Below are 20875 nucleotides of genomic sequence, written 5' to 3' on the forward strand. Positions count from 1 at the left end.
ACAGGAAATGATTCCTGTGAATGTTTGCCCTCTGCTGACAGCCTTGAGAGCATCTCCAGGCCACAGCAGGACAGAACCCAGCAGGAGCCTGGTGAACCCCCTAAATTGAGGAGATGGAGCTGAGAGTCTTAAAGCTGATTAGAATCCATAGGACAGTAACAGGAGAAGAGAGCTACACACAGAGGGAACTCAGGAGATCTGCAGAGAGTCCTAAACAAGTATTCAGCAGAGTACTAAAGAGCATATGTGTGTAAGCAAACTCCTGGAGGCTGGGGAAAGAAACACCTGAAGGGATAAAAGAGAACAGTAACTTGAACTCCCACAGGGCTGGGATGTTGGACAAACAGTCAGTCCACAGCGAAATCCAAAGAGTAAAGAGATACCATAATTAACTTGGACCTGTCACCTGAGAAGTACCACAAGCCAACAAAATTAAAAGAACAGCATCATTTTAGATAGGAAATACTCCTTAAATTTCAGTGATATGTGAGTTTATGAAGAGAATTTTTAGCAGAGAAGGGAAAGGGGACTATTACTAAATACCTTCTCAGCACCAGGCACTGTAAGGGTTCCATAATATGTGGTCTCCACCTTGAGAGCCACACACAGTCTTTAAAACATCATCATGAACTCCCTCCCCTGAAAATCTCCTTCAGTTTTTTGCCAGGAGTCAGATGAAAGTTCCTCTCCTTGAAAGGGTTTCTTTCATCACTCTAAATCTACTGAACTGTAGTGTTGGAGAAGGCTACTGAGAGTCCCTTGGACTGCAAGGAGATCCAACCAGTCCATCCTAAAGGAAATCAATCCTGAATATTCATTGGAAGGACTGATGCTGAAGCTGAAACTCCAATACTTTGGCCACCTGATGTGAAGAGCCGACTCATTAGAAAAGACCTTGATGCTGGGAAAGATTGAAGGCAGGAGGAGAAGGGGATGACAGAGGATGAGATGGTTGGATGGCATCAATGACTCAATGGACATGAGTTTAAGCAAGCTCTGGGAGATGCTGAAGGACAGAGAAGCCTGGCATGCTGCGGTCCATGGGGTCACAAAGAGTGGGACACGACTGTGCAACTGAACAACAACACAGTAACCCACTTTCTTTTCTCTATGGTACTTCTCACAATTTCTAATTATCATTTATTATTATATTTTATGCTTACTTATAACTCATATTTTCTCCTATGCACATTTAGAATATGAGCTCCATAGTGAAGAAATCACTGTACCCTTGGTGACTAGCACAGTATATAACCATTGAAGGCACTCAAATACTTACTGAATAAATGAAAACAAGAACTGTGACCAGGATTAGTTTCCCGATCATCAATATTTTCCAGACTCATTAGCCCCAAGTCCCCTGATGTGGTTCCCTTAGTTATGAAGAAGCATGCTGAGGACTCACCTCTACCTGAGTAACATTGACGATCAGCACCACCACCATCAACACTGCAAGCAGACAGCAGAAAAGCCGTAGTTTGAAGAAGTTGATCCACATTGTCTGGCTGTGTCTTGATCACCCATGGCCGACCCATGGCTTCTTTCACTCCTCAAAACTCCATGTCTTTGCAGATGGCTAACAAACACATGAAAAGATGCTCAACATCGCTCATTATTAGAGAAATGCAAATCAAAACTACAATGAGATATCACCTCACACCAGTCAGAATGGCCCTCATCAAAAAGTCTACAAACAATAAATGCTGGAGAGGGTGTGGAGAAAAGGGAACGCTCTTGCACTGATGGTGGGAATGTAAATTGATACAGCCACTATGGAAGACAATATGGAGATTCCTTAAAAAACTTGGAATAAAACCACCATATGACCCAGCAACCCCACTCCTAGGCTTACACCCTGAGGAAACCAAAATTGAAAAAGACACATGTATCCCATTGTTCACTGCAGCACTATTTACAATAGCTAGAACATGGAAGCAACCTAGATGTCCATTGACAGATGAATGGATGAAGTAGTCGTGATACATACACACAATGGAATACTACTCAGCCATAAAAAGGAATGCATTTGAGTCAGTTCTAATGAGGTGGATGAATCTAGAACCTATTATACAGAGTGAAGTAAGTAAGAGAGAAAGATAAATATCATATCCTAATGCATATATACGGAATCTAGAAAAATGGTATTGAACAATTTATTTACAGGGCAACAGTGGAGAAACAGACATAGAGAACAGACTTATGGACATGGGGAGAGGGGAGAAGAGGGTGAGATGTATGGAAAGAGTAACATGGAAACTTACATTACCATATGTAAATTAGGTAGCCAACAGGAATTTGCTGTATTGCTCAGGAAACTCAAACAGGGCCTCTGTATCAACCTAGAGGGGTGGAATGGGGTGGGAGATGGGAGGGAGATTCAAAAGGAAGGGGATATGTGTATCCCTATGGCTGATTCATGTTGAGGTTTTACAGAAAACAACAAAATTCTGTAAAACAATTATCCCTTCAATAAAAAATAAAAAAACTCATGTCTTTGCTTTTCTGAGCTGCAGATAAGCTTTCAGTTTGATCTGCTTCTTTTCTCTTTAGTTTCATTAAGAGTTCTCTGTTTAGAAGAGCAACTCGTGTGGATTTAAAAAGCACATTTTTCTCCAAAGGACTCCTTCAAAGAGGAAAGATGAGCAAACAGATCACCAGTTACGACAGCTTAGGGTGGAGTAAAAGGAAAGACACTCTATTTCCTCTTCCTTAACCTTATCCAAGGCCCAGAGTCGTAAGAGAAAGCAAAGAGCCAGAGCACAGTAGGAACTGCTCCACATCTGGACAGTTTACTCAAACCCAGCTCCAGGTTTTCATGTAAATAGAGATGTTTCTCCTGCTTCCTATTTACGTTTTAACTTTTAAGAGAGCAAAGAAGAACATCTTCAGATTTCTAGAAATTACAAAATTCACGTGTTAATTTTCTAAAGAGGTCTAAATAAATAAAATCACTCCCCTTCCCTTACAGTTTAAATTTTATTACATTACAAGAGTAATTATGGGCTTCCCTCGTGGCTCAGTGGTAAAGAATATGCCTGCTAATGCAGGAGACCTGGGTTCAATCCCTGGGTTGGGAAGATCCCCTGGAGAAGGAAATGGCAACCCACTCCAGCGTTCTTGTCTGGGAAATCCCATAGACAGAGGAGCCTAGCAGGCTACAGTTCATGAGGTTGCAAATAGTTGGACATGACTTAATGACTAAACAACAAGAGGAAAACCTGTGATTTTATAAGGAGTTCTGGGATTAGGTGCAAACCATTCTGATAACCTCTGGAAAACAGGAATGCCATTCCTCTGTATGGCAAGAGACAGCAAACACCCTTTGGGTTTCTGGCTCCCCTACCCCACAGGCAGCCCTGATGCCCCCTCAGTTGAGTAACAAGGCACAAGAGGAAAGATACCCGCCCTAAAGATGCAGGAGATGAAAGCTAAGCGTGAAGAGTAACAGGTCACCCTAATCCTTCATCACACCTGCTGAAGGCAGAGGACTTGAGAGTAGGCTGCTCCTAACTGTTCTTCCACGTAATCATTTTTAAAATGCTCTCCCCAGTTGTCATTATGATATAGGTAAGCAGTGAAGATGCTAGTCTTTTGTTCCCAGCGACGATTTCCATGGAAAGCAGGGTAGAGAGGTCAAGGTGAAGAGGGTGCATAATCCAGTGCAGAGGGCCTCAGGATATTTCAGCTGCACCAACACTCCCCTCTTTTGTGTTGGACCTGGCAAGCCCCTCTTCCCTCACTCCCCTACTCCTCTGTTCTAATCTGTTCCCATTCCCACACCACAAGGACAGACAACAACCCTTCCTCACCCCAACATCATAAAGGAAATGAGGCTAAGCTATTCCAATATGCTTTCCATCCTCAGAATTCCCACAGCACTTACTTTTTCCACTTCTCAGCTGATCTCTATATTTGTATGTATTTCTAGTCTCCCCAACTACACTATACCAATAAAGACTATATTTAAAAAAAAAAACAACAAAACTATATATCAAAGAAAAGCAACTTAAGGATAACAATGTACCATACTTCCCAGTACTCAGCTCTTTGCATGATATATGTTGATTCAACAATCCACACAATGAATAATTATGGAGGCCTGGGGCTTCCCTGGTAGCTCAGTGGTAAAGAATCCACCTGCCAATGCAGGAGTCACGGGTTTGATCCATGGGTCAGGAAGATCCCCTAAAGAAGGAAATGGCAACCCACTCCAAGTTTTCTTGCCTGGGAAATCCCATGGACAGAGGAACCTGGTGGCTACAGGCCATGAGGTCACAAAGAGTCGGACACAACTGAGCAACGAAACACCAACTCTGTATTGCACATTATACTAAGTGCCAGAAATCCTCCTGGCAAAGCTCACACTCATATTAGGTAAAAGGTATTTCCCTCCTAAATTAAAGAGAAATAAATCTCCCACTCCTGGCCACCTCCACAGAGATGCCAGGTAATGTGAAAGACTGCACTTAACCATTTCATGGGCCCCCAACACCGGCCCCTCTCCAAGACCCAGCTACCTACCCACTCTGAAATGCCCGCAAATTCTAGGAAGGAAATGATTGTGAAATAAAGGAAATAACTCTGTCACCAGGGCCCCAACAGCTCCTCTGCAGAAACCCTTCTCAAAGAGTTGGCCATAAGAACCATACGTTTCCCTGATGGCCAGAGAGAGAAGACCAAAGATGATACTGCACAGAAGCTCAGCTGTACCACCGCAGCCGTGGTCTATGTGCTGCACGAAGGCCAGGAGTCCAGAGGATGTCAGCATGGCTCAAGCTGGTCAGAAGCAACACAGCAATGGTGCAGAAGGATGGTGAGGCCTGCAGACCTCAGAGATAAAGGAACAAAAGGCCTTATAGGCAGCAATGCAAATATGCAAGAAGCCCCTCACAGGCAGGGACTTCTGATGAAAATTCTCATGGAGGGTCATGCCAGGAAACGACCTACTTCCTGCTACAAGTAGGTGGAATGCTGAGACTGAAAAATCCATCTGTACACCTAAGTAGATATAGCCTGAGGTGTACTAGCCAGATATCTCTTTAAAAAGACATATACTAAAATGTTGCTAGTTGTCATCTTTGGGCAGGTTTTGTTTTTCTCCTTCATCTCCACCAGGAAATATAAATCACAAATATAAAGAATCAAGCTGGTTTCTAAAAGTAATAATTAAAAAGAAGCCATAAGGAGAAATAAGGCATTAAATCAGATACAAGAAAACAAACTTAAAATGAAAGATTCCAAAGTGAAAAAAGAAATCTCTAACAGATTTTTGTAGTTTTCCTACAAATATAAAACCTAGGCATTGTAACAAGAAATCTATTTGCAAAGAGAGCAGGAAAATATTATTTGGTATCTCAAATTGCCTTAGACTTGAGTAAGAACAATAGTGCTAGATAGGAATGACTCTAAAAAGTTTCCAAGATCAAATCCAAAATAAAAATATATAATTTAATTTACCTTTTTTTTTTTTTTTTGAAATTTCCAGTTCCCAAGAAGAGCTACTTATTGAAACTAAGAAATTGGGGTTTACTTTCCTTCCAGTGTAAAGTCTGAACTCAAACAATCATGATAGCCCTTATTCTTTTCTTGTCACATTTGAAGCACATGTTGATGTTTTCATTTTTATACCATTCTTCCCGCTGCAACAGAGATAAGTACATGAAACACAGGTTAAAGATACTGAAAATGAAGTAAAGGAAAATATATTTGAAATCAAGAATACAATTTTAAAGCAAGAGATGTACAAAGTTCAGTTCACTTCAGTCACTCAGTTGTGTCCGACTCTTTGCGACCCCATGAATTGCAGCACGCCAGGCCTCCCTGTCCATCACCAGCTCCCTGAGTCCACCCAAACCCATGTCCATCGAGTCAGTGATGCCATCCAGCTATCTCATCCTCTGTTGTCCCCTTCTCCTCTTGCCCTCAATCTTTCCCAGCATCAGGGTCTTTTCAAGTGAGTCAGCTCTTCCCATCAGGTGGCCAAAGTATCGGAGTTTCAGCTTCAACATCAGTCCTTCCAATGAACACCCAGGACTGATCTCCTTTAGGATGGACTGGTTGGATCTCCTTGCAGTCCAAGGGAGTCTCAAGAGCCTTCTCCAACACCACAGTTCAAAAGCATCAATTCTTCGGTGCTCAGTTTTCTTCACAGTCCAACTCTCACATCCATACATGACCACTGGAAAAACCATAGCCTTGACTAGACAGACCTTTGTTGGCAAAGTAATGTCTCTGCTTTTTAATATGCTGTCTAGGTGGGTCATAACTTTCCTTCCAAGGAGTAAGCGTCTTTTACTTTCATGGCTGCAGTCACCATCTGCAGTGTTTTTGGAGCCCCCCAAAATAAAGTCAGCCACTGTTTCTACTGTTTCCCCATCTATCTGCCATGAAGTGACGGGACCGGATGCCATGATCTTAGTTTTCTGAATGTTGAGCTTTAAGCCAACTTTTTCACTCTCCTCTTTCACTTTCATCAAGAGGCTCTTTAGTTCTTCTTTGCTTTCTGCCATAAGGGTGGTGTCATCTGCACATCTGAGGTTATTGATATTTCTCCCGGCAATCTTGATTCCAGCTTATGCTTCATCCAGCCCAGTGTTTCTCATGATGTACTCTGCATATAAGTTAAATAAGCAGGGTGACAATAGACAGCCTTGACGTACTCCTCTTCCTATTTGGTACCAGTCTGTTGTTCCCTGTCCAGTTCTAACTGTTGCTTCCTGACCTGCATACAGATTTCTCAAGAGGCAATACAAAGTAGTGGGTAGTATAAGGATAGGAACATTTCCTTTCCTAGCACTAAAAAAAAAAGACCTGGCTATTTATATTCATGAACTTACACAGAGCAAATTACTCTCAGATCTGAGCTGAAGGTCAAAGCCTTATAAATAGCACTATAATTGGAAAAAATGTAAATCATAGATAAAACCTTTGTTATGTTTTTGTGGGTTTTTTTTTAAATTTTAATGAAGTACAGGTGATCTACCATGTTGTGTTAGTTTCGGGTATACAGCAAAGTTAATCAGTTATACATATACACACACCCACCCCTTTTAAGATTCTTTTCCCATAAAGGCTTTACATTACATATAGGCTTTACATTCCCATATAGGCTTTACTCATTAGAGTACTGAGTTCCCTGTGCTATACAGCAGGTCCTTATTTGTCTTAAAGATTAGAATAATCATGCACTTCAATGCTCCATCCTACCACTAGAGAAAACATGAGGTACTGGACATATCTAAAAGTTGTGATCACTCAGTGAGGACTCTCAACTTGAGCAGTTTTGTTTTCAAATCTCTCTGAAGTATTAGAACATATTTACTCATGCTTCATATTTATGTTCAAAGAACAAGCAAAAAGTAAAATCCATGGTCTGCTGGGTCTGTTTTGTCAAATTTTGATTAAGACTGTTTACGTGCCAAACTAAATTCTTTATGATCTATAGCAAACCTATACTGACTGCCATTAGTCCAAGGTATTGGACTTCCTTCCACTTCTGCTTTAGGAAGTTGGAAACCTAATGAAAAGTGAAAGTTAAAGTCGCTCAGTCATGTCTGACTCTTTGCAACCCCATGGAGTGTCCATGGAATTCTCCAGGCCAGAATACTGGAGTGGGTAGCCTTTCCCTTCTCCAGGGGATCTTCCCAACCCAGAGATCAAACCCAGGTCTCCCGCATTGCAGGCAGATTCTTTATCAGCTGAGCCACAAGGGAAGCCCAACCTAATGAAAAGCCAGCTTAAAACTCAATATAAAAAATACCAAGGTCAAGGTATCTGGCCCCATCACTGGAGAAAAAGTGGAAGCAGTAACAGATTTCCTCTCCTTGGGCTCTAAAATCTTTGCAGATGGTAACTGCAGTCAAGAATTTAGAAGATGATTGCTTCTTGCAAGGAAAGCTATGACAAAGCTAGACAGTGTATTAAAAAGCAGAAACATTAGTTTGCCAACAAAGGTCCATACAGTCATGGCTATGGTCTTTCCAGAAGGAAATGGCAACCCATTCCAGTATTCCTGCCTAGAGAATCCCGTGGACAGAGGAGCCTGGTGGGCTACTGCCCATGGTGTCACCAGAGTCAGACACGACTAAAGCGACTTAGCATGCATGCATGCATTAGAGAAGGAAATGGTAACCCACTCCAGTGTTCTTGCCTGGAGAATCCCAGGGAAAGAGGAACCTGGTGGGCTGCTGTCTATGGGGTCGCACAGAGTCGGACACGACTGAAGTGACTTAGCAGCAGCAGCAGCAGCAAGGTCTTTTCACTAGTCAGGTATGTGCGTGAGAGTTAGATCATAAAGAGGGCAGAGCGCCAAAGAATTGATGCTTTCAAACTGTGGTGCTGGAAACGATTCCTGAGAGTCCCTTGGACTGCAAGGAGATCAAACCAATCAAACCTAAAGGAAATCAACCCTGAATAGTCATTGGAAGGACGATGCTGAAGCTGAAGCTCCAGTAATCTGGCCATCTGATGGGAAAAGCTGATTCATTGGAAAAGACCTTGATGCTGGGAAAGATTGAAAGCAGGAGGAGAAGGGGATGACAGAGGATGAGATGGTTGGATGGCATCACCGACTCAATGGACATGAGTCTGAGCAAGCTCTGAGAGATGGTTAAGGACAGGGAAGCCTGGCGTGCTGCAGTCCATTGGTCCCAGAGTCAGGTATGACTTAGCAACTGAACAACAATGACATCTGACTTCCTACTTCCATCTCACTTGGAATTACAATCGTCAGTCACACAAATGAAATAATTGAGTTTGGTACTAAAAAGAAAATGAGGCAGCAACTCCACACTCTAAAGGGCGAATGTTCTTAGACAACCGTTTCACAAAAACAGTGTATTATTGAACAACCACACATTCAGTTTCTGGGACAGTCTTCATCCTAAATACTCTGACCTGCTAGCCACATAAATGTACTTATCAGAGCAAGTATCTGGAATTAGAATTTGGAATACAAAGACACCCATACAAAAGACAATTTACACGGAATATACCTATATTTGAATTCTCCTAGCTCAAACTCTCCAAAGAGCAGCTGTATTTCATAGGGTACTGAGTAAGACTTTGAAACTTAACAGGGCGATATCTAGAGAAAAAACTGGAGACTCATCAAAGACTATGTGGGTCAATCAAATGAGATCATCTTTGAACAAGAATGAAACAGGGACAGAAGTCAGCACAAGGACAGACATCTTCAGGACTTGCTTCCTCATTTCATTCCACAGACCCCTTTCTCTTTCACGTACCCCCACCTCACATCCCCAAAATGCTGATTCACCTAGGCCTTCTCTTCTCCTTTTAAAGCAGCACCTAATGCTTTCATCATTCCCCCAGTTGGGGCGGGGGGGGGGGAGGTAACCAAAGGACAAAGAAGTACACAAATCAAATAAGTCACAAAGCTATATATGCTGTAAGAAGAAAATAGGGCATGTTTTTAATGCCCTATTAAAACATGGTAGTCCTTAATCTTGCATGCCTATTAATATCATCTGGAAGCTTATACAAATACCGATGCCCACACAACACTTCATCAACTGGATCAGAATCCATGGGAGTAGAGCCAGAGAAACAGCTTTTTATTTAGGGTCTGCAGATAACTATAATACACAGCCAGGTAGAAGAACCACTGGTACAGAGTGGCCAGAGGGTGCTCTTTGTACAAACTGGTCAGGGATGGCCTTTCTGAAATGATGTTTCAATTGTAACTTACATCGTCCCTCCAGGACAATTAGATTCTGGGGCAATGGGGACAGCCAACCCTACTTCAGTGATATGTCCCTTCGCTTCCTTTCTCAGAAACAAATAATAGCACTGTATCAGGCCCAGAGAGACTGTGAGGATAACAGACACAAAGAAGGTATGAAACACAGTCAAAGGAAAGCGGAGCCCAAACGCTATGGAGGAACATTGTGTTGTTTTACTGTGTGGATGGAGACAACTGATTATCACGGTCTGGGAGTGCCGCCAGCTTCAAATACACACAGATGTTCCAACAGATAATTAACCACAGTAAGGAAGGAGACCCATTAGAACAGTGTGCTCCTTTATTTTTTAGAAAATGCGGCAACAACCCTCCCTTAGAATAAATAATGAAAACAAGGAAAATTTTACAATTTCAAATTTTGTATAAATCCTGCCTGAGAATCCCTCTTACAACCACCCTGGTGGTCTTTGATCAAGTGGAGACGAGCGACAAGCCAGGCTGAGTAGCCACATCACACCTTGTAAAAGTCACACTCTACCCAAGCGACCTAAATCTGATGACCCAAAACGACAGTAAAACCAGAACAATCCAACGCCTGAGAGGACACCCAGCCAAGAGGCAGCTGGGGCTCAAAGCAGCGATGAGACTGGAGTTAGGGGCTAAGGAGGGAGCCGTCTCCAAGTGTTCGGTACTCGCTCAGAAAAAGATGTCAGGGGGAGGGGTCTTCAGCTGTCCCCAAGTCTGGGCTCCGCCGCGCTGCGGCTGCTCCCGCCAGTATTGCGGCAAGTCTAGAAAGCCGAGGATGGAGATGCTCGCGCCCTGCCCCGCCCCGGGACCGGCTGCTGCTCAAGCTACTCCGGACCAAGCTCCAAGTCTGCCGTGCCCTGGGCCGGAGGCTCGCGTTCCAGGCTCAGGTACCCCAGCCATGACCCCGGGCCGGGAGCTCGGGAGCCAAAGCGCGGAGGAAAGAGTCTTAGCAGCCGAGAGGCGTCCAGGAGGAGCCAGGCAGTGGTTCGCTCGGGCGGCAGGGGCCCATCCCGGCGCTGGAGCACAAGCCGCTGGCCGGCACTCACCTCCATCCAGGTCTGGCCTCCCGCCGTGTGCGCTCTCCAGCTGCTCGCAACCCGGACTCCCCGCTCAATAACCGCAGCACCAGGCCGCCTGGCCCTGGCTTCCTGGCCCCGCGGCGTCTCCTCAACCCCGACCTCCGGCTGCGATTGGTCCAGCTCTGGAAGGGGCGGGGCCGAGGGTGCTGACTGACAGCCGCGGCCTTGGAGCGCCGAGCGTCCCCCAGAGCCGGGACGCAGAGTTGACCCCCGCGGAGTACCGTGCAACTTTTCTCCCTCTCGAGGGCGTCCTGCTGCTGTCGCCTTTGATCTGAGCTCTGCCCACTATCGGGATCCGGCTCCTGTCGGCTTCGGACATCAGAGTGTCCCAGGGAGCAACTGGAGATGCCCCTACTTGGGCCGTCTTTCCTCTCAGTGGCGCAATGTTTTGCTCCCCTCACGGGTTTACCAAACTCGAGCACAGAACAGGCTGGTCCTTGAATCTTTCCTTGCTTGAAATTAGTCGACGTATTTTGTTATCCCTGAAAACAACCCCGTTGCTTTTACCCTCCTTGTACGTGACCTAGCAAAAAGGCCTGAATACTAACCACCACCACCATCACCACTACCACCCCCACCGAAAACCCACTTAATCCTATTTTGGACTTTCTTCTAAGCCGTGAAAACGTCCGCAGCAACTATATGAAATTCAGGAACTGAAAGGAGTACTTCGAAGACAGAAGCAATTGCTGAGGAAACCTGAAGAGATGGCAGGGCTGTGCTGTATTCCTCAGGGCTGGAAGCATAGGGCTGTGGGGTTAACCAAGTACATCCCAGCAAAAGGCAGGCTGCAAAAGCCGACTGCCCAGACTGTTATCTCAAGATCAAAATATTTGACATTTACTGACCACGATGGACTCTATGTGCTCATTTAGAAGTTTTCAAGGCAGGCCTGTATGCATGAGTGACCCGTATGACTGAAATAAAAGGAGGTTCTTCTGGAGTAACCATTTCATTCTTCTTTCTCGAGGATTAGCCTCTCGTACTCATAAAAGGTGATTTCCATTTCCTCTGTGCCTAAGGATCCACAGCCCAATGTGATAGACTTCTGCTCTGATTAAGTCCTGTGTTCCAAACATGGACTCCCTGACACCTGTGTTTCCCAGTCTGGCTGTCTGGCAAGTGGCAAATATTAATACTTAAACAGGACATACTGACTTCTAGATGGTTTGGGACCACCGTAGTGATCTTTATTAACCCCCAATCACACAGGCACTCATAACCCCAAGGCATTTGAGTTATCTTATATTTTACAGTCTGAGAACCAGACATGGAAAAACGGACTGGTTCAAAATTGGGAAAGGAGTACCTCAAGGCTATATGCAGAAGGCAATGGCAACCCACTCTGGTACTCTTGCCTGGAAAATCCCATGGATGGAGGAGCCTGGTAAGCTGCAGTCCATGGGGTTGGACACGTCTGAGTGACTTCACTTTTCACTTGCATGCATTGGAGAAGGAAATGGCAACCCACTCCAGTGTTCTTGCCTGGAGAATCCCAGGGATGGGGGAGCCTGGTGGGCTGCCATCTATGGGGTTGCACAGAGTCAGACACGACTGAAGTGACTTAGCAGCAGCAGCAAGGCTATATATTGTCACCCTGCTTATTTAACTTAAATGCAGGGTACATCATGCAAAATACCAGGCTGTATGAATCACAAGCTGGAATCAAGATTGTAGGGAGAAATGCTAACAACCTCAGCTATGCAGATGATACCACCCTAATGGCAGAAAGTGAAGAGGAACTAAAGAGCTTCTTGATGAAAGAGAAAGAGGAGAGTGAAAAAGATGATTTAAAACTCAATATTCAAAAAACTAAGTTCATGGCATCCGGTCCCATCATTTCATGGCCAATAGATGGGGGAAAAGTGGAAACAGTGACAGATTCTATTTTGTTGGGCTCCAAAATCACTGTGGACAGTGACTGAAGCCATGAAATTAAAAGACACTTGCTCCTTGGAAGATAAGCTATGACAAACCTAGACAGTGTATTAAAAAGCAGAAACATCACTTTGCCGACAAAGGTCTGTATAGTCAAAGTTCTGGTTTTTCCAGTAGTCGTGTACTGATGTGAGAGTTGAATCATAAAGAAGGCTGAGCACCACAGAATTGATGCTTTCGAACTGTGGTGCTGGAGAAGACTCTTGAGAGTCCCTTGGACAGCAAGGAGATAAAACCAGTCAATCCTAAAGGAAATCAACCCTGAATATTCATTGGAAGGACTGGTACTGAAACTGAAGCTCCAATACTTTGGCCACCTGACACAAAGAGCCAACTCATTGAAAAAGAAGACCCTGATGCTGGGAAAGATTGAGGGCAGGGAGAGAAGGGTGTGACAGAGGATGAGATGGTTGGATGGCATCACCAACTCAATGGACTCGAGTTTGAGCAATTTCAGGAGATAATGAAGGACAGGGAAGCCTGGAGTGGAGGATGAGATGGTTGGATGGCATCACCAACTCAATGGACTCGAGTTTGAGCAATTTCAGGAGATAATGAAGGACAGGGAAGCCTGGAGTGCTGCTGTCCATGAGATGACACCTCATGGTCACAAAGGGACATGACTGAGCAACGAAAAACAACGGTATTTTATAGTTATTACAGACACAAAAAAGAGTGGGAAGGACCAGAGATGCCTGTCCATCACTACTAGATTCTTGAAAGATCTCTAACGGCAAAGTCACCATACTCCCAATGCAGAATTGTTGAATTGTTGTTGTTCAGTTGCCCTGTTGTACTCCTTTCTCAATCCTGAATCAATCAGTTGTTCCATACAGGGTTCTAACTGTTGCTTCTTGGCCAGCACACAGGTTTTTCAGGAGACAGGTAAGATGGTCTGGTATTCCCATTTCTTTTAAGAGCTTTCCACAGTTTGTTATAATCCACACAGTCAAAGGCTTTAGTGTAGTCGATGAAACATAGGTAGATGTTTTTCTGGAATTCCCTTGCTTTCTCTATGATTCAGCAAATGTTGGCAATTTGATCTCTGGTTCCTCTGCCTTTTCCAAACCAAGTTTGGATATCTGGAAGTTCTTGGTTCACATAATGCTGAAGCCTAGCATGCATGATTTTAAGCATGACCTTACTAGCATAGGAGATGAGTGCAATTGTTCAATGGCTTGAACATTCTTAAGTGCTTCCCTTCTTGGGAACTGGGATGAGAATTGATGTTTTCCAGTCTTGTGGCTACTGCTTGGTCTTCTAAAATTTCTGACATATTGAATGCAGCACTCTGATAGCATCATCTTTTAGGGTTTTGAATAGCTGGAATTTGAATACTGGAATTCCATCGCATCCACTAGCTTTGACAGCAGTGCTTCCTGAGGTCCACTTGACTTCACACTCCAGAATGTCTGGCTCTGGGTGACTGACTACATAATCATGGTTATCCAGTTCATTAAGATCTTTTTTGTACAGTTCTTCTGTTTTCTTTCTATCTCTCTTTGATCTCTTCTGCTTCTACAAGGTCTCTACTGTTTCTGTCTTTCATTATGCCCATCTTTGGGCAACAGTTTCCCTTGATATTTCCAATTTTCCTGAAGAGATCTCTAGTCTTTCCCCTTCTGTTGTTTTCCTCTATTTTTATGCATAGTTCATTGAAGAAGGCCTTCTTGTCTCTCCTTGCTCTTCTTTGGAACTCTGTGTCTAGTTGGGTGTAAGGCAGAATCCCACTGTACAAAAAAACATGCACTTTGGATCCTAGCCTGAATAAGTCTAATTCACAGCTTTGTCTCTTACTAGGCGCAACACTATCTGCTCTTAGAAATAAGTGAGAAAACAAATGAAAAGTACCTAGGAGAGTATCCTATATCTCTTCCTCTTGAATTCCCTAATCTCAGGTTATGACCTAGCATAAGGAATTTCAAAATGTTGAATTTATGATAATCTAACTTTCACCTGTGAAAAAAATGAGAACATAGGTTTGTATTTTTGATACAAAACCAAAGGACCTAGTCATTTCTGACCTACCTGCAGAAATAGTTTAGATGCTAAAGTTACTAAACTTTATTTCTCTAAGTAAAACAAAGTTCAGTTCAGTTCAGTCACTCAGTCGTGTCCGACTCTCTGCGACCCCATGAACTGCAGCACGCCAGGCCTCCCTGTCCAACACCAACTCCCGGAGTCCATCCAAACCCATGTTCATCGAGTCGGTGATGCCATCCAACCATCTCATCCTCTGTCGTCCCCTTCTCCTCCCGCCCCCAATCCTACCCAGCATCAGGGTCTTTTCCAATGAGTCAACCCTTCGCATGAGGTGGCCAAAGTATTGGAGTTTCAGCTTCAACATCAGACCTTCCAATGAACACCCAGGATTGATCTCTTTTAGGATGGATTGATTGGATCTCCTTGCAGTCCAAGGGACTCTCAAGAGTCTTCTCCAACACCACAGTTCAAAAGCATCGATTCTGCGGCGCTCAGCTTTCTTCACCGTCCAACTCTCACATCCATACATGACCACTGGAAAAACCATAGCCTTGACTAGACGGACTTTTGTTGGCAAAGTAATGTCTCTGCTTTTAAATATGCTATCTAGGTTGGCCATAACCTTCCTTCCAAGGAGTAAGCGTCTTTTAATTTCATGGCTGCAGTCACCATCAGCAGTGATTCTGGAGCCCAAAAAAGTAAAGTCAGACACTGTTTCCACTGTTTCCCCAGCTATTTCCCATGGAGTGATGGGACCAGATGCCATGATCTTAGTTTTCTGAACGTTGAGCTTTAAGCCAACTTTTTCACTCTCCTCCTTTACCTTCATCAAGAGGCTCTTCAGTTCTTCTTCACTTTCTGCCATAAGGGTGGTGTCATCTGCATATCTGAGGTTATTGATATTTCTCCCGGCAATCTTGACTCCAGCTTGTGTTTCTTCCAGCCCAGCATTTCTCATGATGTACTCTGCATATAAGTTAAATAAGCAGGGTGACAATAGACAGCCTTGACGGACTCCTTTTCCTATTTGGAACCAGTCTGTTGTTCCATGTCCAGTTCTAACTGTTGCTTCCTGACCTGCATACAGGTTTCGCAAGAGACAGGTCAGATGGTCTGGTATTCCCATCTCTTTCAGAATTTTCCACAGTTTATTGTGATCCACACAGTCAAAGGCTTTGGCATAGTCAATAAAGCAGAAATAGATGTTTTTCTGGAAAAAAACAGAAATAGATGTTTTTCTGGAAAGTAAAACAAAGAGTGGAGCCTAAATTTAGGTAAACAAAAGCAAATTAAGCCTGTTTCTGATGCAGCTAACTTGAGGGATATTCACCAGCAAATCTGGGGCTTCCCAGATGGTGTTAGTGGTAAAGAACTCACCTGCCAGTGCAGGTAGATGTAAGAGATGCAGGTTCAATCCCTGGGTAGGGGAGATCCCCTGGAGGAGGGCATGCCAACCCACTCCAGTGTTCCTGCCTGGAAAATCCCATGGAAAGAGGATCCTGGTGGGCTACAGCACATAGGGTCACAAAGAGTTGGAAACGCAATGTCAGAAACTTGCAGCATAAGCCTTCCTGAGCCCATGTCAGTTCCTGATTTAGTTCCTGTGCTTCCTCTTTTTGAACAAGTGCATGAAATTTGGGTATCAAGAGCCACCAAGCCATTGTTCAAAATAAGTGACTGCTGTCACATTGAATACCATCCACCCTATTCCAAAACACCATGGACAGTGAGAGGATGCTGCCAAGGGTAGGAGACTAGAAGAGGTATTTGGTACCTGTATTAATCTGCTCAGGCTGCCATAGTAAAATACCATGGGCTGAGTGGCCTAAACAACAGAAGTTTATTTTCTCACAGTTCTGGAGGCTAGACGCTCCAGTTCAAGATGCAGCTGATTCAGTTCCTGGTGCGAGTTCCCTTCCTGGCTTGTAGATAAACATGATAAACACCTTCTGTGTCCTTACATGGCGGAGAGAATGAGAACTCTTTGGTATCTCCTCCTCTTATAAAGACACCATTCTCTTCAGGTTAGGGCCCCACCCTTATGACTTCATTTAACCTTAATTACCTTTTGTTGGGAAGGGCAGTCTTCCACACTTGAAGCTTTGGCTTGGAACACTTCCTTTCCAATAAATAAAAGCTCACAGCTTTGGCTGAATTTGTTGCCTTGTTTGGGAATATTTTTTCCCTTTTTCAGACTCAACATCTATTCCTTTTGTTCCACTCTTTCCAAAGAGTTTCTTTACCCCTTCCACCATGTGATAATACAGTGAGAAAATAGCCATCTGTGAAACAGGAAGCTAACCCCCACCAGACACTGAATACCTTGTTTTTGGATTTCCAGCCTCCAGAACTGTGAAAAATAAATTTCTGTTGTTTATAAGCCCCCCAGTCTATGGTATTCTGTTACAAATATTAGCAGCCCAAACAGACTAAGATATTTACACTACACAAAACAATTTTCTGAAATTACTTACATCATTCCCCTTTTTCCTATCTCTCTCAGGGAGTTTATGTCATTCATCTGTAATACAGTTAGATTTATACATCCTAGTCCTCACTCCATCCTGAGACACTCTCCCCTACTGCCGATATCCGAGTTGAGATCTGGGGAGTAAAATATGCATATAGTGAAACTTCAGTCTTTGTGTACTACTGTAGAGGTCTTGACAAATATCTAGAATCATGTATCCACAACCACAGTACCATACAGAATAATTTCAGCATCTAAAAATTCCCACATGCAGCCTCACCCTCCCTCAACTCTTGGCTATCACAAATCCTTTTTTTTTTCCCTATAATGCTGCCTTTTCCAGAATGTCATATATGGAGGATCATGCAATATGAAACCCCCCCCCCCAATATTTTGATTATCAGAAAGTTTGGAAACCGCTGCAGTCCACGGGATCAGTCAGATATGACTTAGCAACTGAACAACACTCTTATTGATTCAGATAGGTCTAAAATGATTACTGATATCCACCTAATCACCAAATTGAGTCAGTTTCAATTTACTACATTTTGAAATCATACCCTCTCAGCCTTATGTTAGTTTAATCTAAATCTGGAAGAATCTTATTCTGCTGGTTTGCTTTCAGTCCTCTCTCCAGAGCATGTGCTTCCATTCTCACCAACTTGAGTTTGGTTTCTCAACCAGTTTATGACACTTAAAATGTTGCTATAATGATATGATATACTTGTCTATTATATGAACCTTTGAAATCAAGTGTAAAAAGAAAATATCTTTGGAAAACAAAGAGTTGAGTGCTTTAGAAAGACTCAAAACTGAATTACTTACAAGAGTAAAACAAACTGCTATTGAGTTAGGTATGGATAAGAAAAATATCAAAGAATAGAGGGAGAAATTATTCAGAAGTATTCTGTATTTGAATGGTTTTATAAGAGCTTTTTAGGGTCTCCATTTTAGAGAAATAAAAGTTGAAACAGTGCATAATAGGTTTGGGTTTCTTTATTTTTTAAGTTATTTTATTTATAGCTGCTCTGGGTCTTCATTGCTGTGTGAAGGCTTTCTCTAGTTGTGGTGAGTGGGGGCTACTCTCTAGTTGCTATGGGCAGGCTTCTCATTGTGGTAGCTTCTCTTGTTGTGGAGCATGAGCTCTAGGGCACGTGGGCATCAGTAGGTGTGGTTCTGGGGCCCTACAGCTCAGATTCAGGAGTTGTGGCGCATGGGCCTAGTTGCCCCAAACCTTTTCCCCCTGCATTGGCAGGCAGATTCTTAACCAGTGAACCACCAGAAAAGTTCCATGGAATAATTTAATTTTGAAATGTCAATTCTTACAAAATGCCAGAAACTAAATGCTTTGTAACAAAAAAATAAAGACCATAACTACAAAAATTTCTCATTGGATATACAATATCAAAAATTTAATCACTGGGATTTCCCTGGTGGTCCAGTGGTTAAGACTCCATGCTGTCAATGCTGGGAACCTGGGTTTGATCCCTGGTTGGGGAACTAGATCTCACATGCTGTAACTAAAAGTTCACATGCCACAACTAAAGATGCCGAATGCCATAACAAAGATCGAAAATGCTGCATGCTGCTACTAAGACCTGGCAGAGCCGAACAAATAAATAAAAATAAATATTAAAAATAATAAATTACCCAAAGCCATCTAGATTGCAATCCCTAATGAGATTCCAATGGTGTTATTTTACAAATATAGGGAAAAAAAAATCCCCAAAGTCATATGGACCGACAAAAGAACCCCAAAAGCCAAAACTGAGGAAAAAAAGACCAAAGTAGGAGGGAGGCATCATGCTTCCTGATTACAAAGCAATAGTAGGCAAAACAGCATGTCACTGGCATAAAAAGACATATAGAACAATGGAACAGAATTGAGAGGCCAGAAATAAACCTATGTATGTATAGTCAACTAATATTTACTGAGAACCAAGAATACTCAATAGGGAAATGTCAGTCTCTTCTATAAATGATGTTGGGAAACTGGATATCCACATGCCAAAGAATGAAATCAAAGCCTTATCTTACACCAATCACAAAAATTAACTCAAAATGAGACTCAAACATTAAAACATGATACCGTAAAACTCTTTGAAACTTGCTAACAGATCTTATCAGAGAAGGCAATGGCAACCCACTCCAGTACTCTTGCCTGGGAAATTCCATGGACGGAGGAGCCTGGTAGGCTGCAGTCCATGGGGTCGGGAAGAGTCGGACACGACTGAGAGACTTCACTTTCACTTTTCACTTTCATGCATTGGAGAAGGAAATGGCAACCCACTCGTGTTCTTGCCTGGAGAATCCCAGGGACTGCGGAGCCTGGTGGGCTGCCGTCTATGGGGTCGCACAGTCAGACACGACTTAACAGCAGCAGCAGCAACAGATCTTATTTATCATTTATTTACGGCTATGCTGGGCTTCCCACGTGGCTCACCTGGCAAAAAAAAAAAAACCGCCTGCTATGTGGGAGACCTGGGTTCAATCCCTGGGTTGGGAAGATCCCCTGGAGAAGGGAAAGGCTACCCACTCTAGAATGCTGGCCTGGAGAATTCCATGGATCGTGTAGTCCATGGGGCTGCAGAGTCGGACATGACTGAGCGCCTTTTACTTTCATGGCTATGCTGGGTCTTCATTGCTGCCTGTGGGCTTTCTCTAGTTTCAGCAAGCAGGGGCTACCCTCCAGCTGCAGTGTTTGGGCTTCTCATTGAGGTGGCTTTTTTGTTGCAGAGTGTAGGCTCCAGGGTGCATGGGCTCAGTAGTTGCGGCACACCAGCTTAGCTGCCCTGCAGCACGTGCACTCTTCCTGGACCAAGGATCACACCCATGTACCCTGAATTGGCAGGCAGATTCTTAACCAATGCACCACCAGGGAAGTCCAAGAGAATAGATCTCAAAAGTTCTCAACACGTGTACACACACACAAAATTATAACTGTGAAGTTATGGATATGTTAACTAACCTTATTGTGAAAACGTTGTACACCTTAAACTCACACAATGTTCTGTCAACTATTTCTCAATAAAGCTGGAGGAAAACTTTTAAAGTTGGAAGAACTCAAAAACAAATCCTAGCAAATACGTACAATGGAATACAACTCAGCAATAAAAAGGAATGAACTATTAGGTGAATCTCTAAATAATTATGCTGAGTAAAAGAAACCAAAGCAGAAGGATGAGTTATGAAGGATATGAGGAATTTTTCAGGGGTGATGAGTATGTTCATTTTCTTGACTGTTGTGATGGTTTCATGGGCATGTGTCAAAATGCATCAAATTGTTCCTGTAAATATATGCAGTTCATTTTATATCAATTATATTTCAATAAAGAATAATGTTAAGGCATATATATCATTTTTTACTATATCTTGCTCAAATCAATTCTTAATTAACCAACTATATTATTGTGCTCAAGATGCCATAACAAAATTCCACTGGCTGAGTGACTTCAATTTGTTTTCTCATATTTCTGGAGGCTAGAAGTCCAAGATCAGGGTGCCAGCAGGTTTGGTGTTTGATGAGACCTCTCTTCCTGGCTTGCAGATGGCTGCCTTTTTGCTGTGTCTTCAAATGACCTTTCTTCTGGACATGCCCAAAAGAAAAATATCTCGAGTCTCTTCTTCTTACAACCACACAACTAGTCATTATAACAAACAAATGAATCACTCAAA

At 43.2% G+C, this 20875-nt stretch overlaps 1 protein-coding gene across 4 annotated transcripts in view; it reads right to left on the reverse strand.

The window, feature by feature from the left end:
* Positions 1–10872, reverse strand: part of NXPE3 (neurexophilin and PC-esterase domain family member 3) — a 54190-nt gene extending 43318 nt beyond the window's left edge. For 2 of the 4 annotated variants that reach the window (XM_081572374.1, XM_081572371.1), the window contains exons 1-2: positions 10777–10872; positions 1406–1576 (exon numbers count right to left, since the gene is read on the reverse strand). In XM_081572374.1, coding sequence (XP_081428500.1) covers positions 1406–1498 — 93 coding nt within the window. In that variant the 5' untranslated portion in view covers positions 1499–1576; positions 10777–10872. Of the gene's footprint in view, positions 1–1405; positions 1577–5457; positions 5640–10776 lie in introns of all 4 variants that reach the window. The other 2 variants (XM_081572372.1, XM_081572373.1) reach the window with 2 other exon arrangements.
* Between the last annotated feature and the right edge of the window lie 10003 nt (positions 10873–20875).

The sequence above is a fragment of the Giraffa tippelskirchi genome, chromosome 2 (assembly GCF_054371585.1).
Source record: "Giraffa tippelskirchi isolate mGirTip1 chromosome 2, T2T-mGirTip1v1.2.pri, whole genome shotgun sequence".
Taxonomy (NCBI): domain Eukaryota; kingdom Metazoa; phylum Chordata; class Mammalia; order Artiodactyla; family Giraffidae; genus Giraffa; species Giraffa tippelskirchi.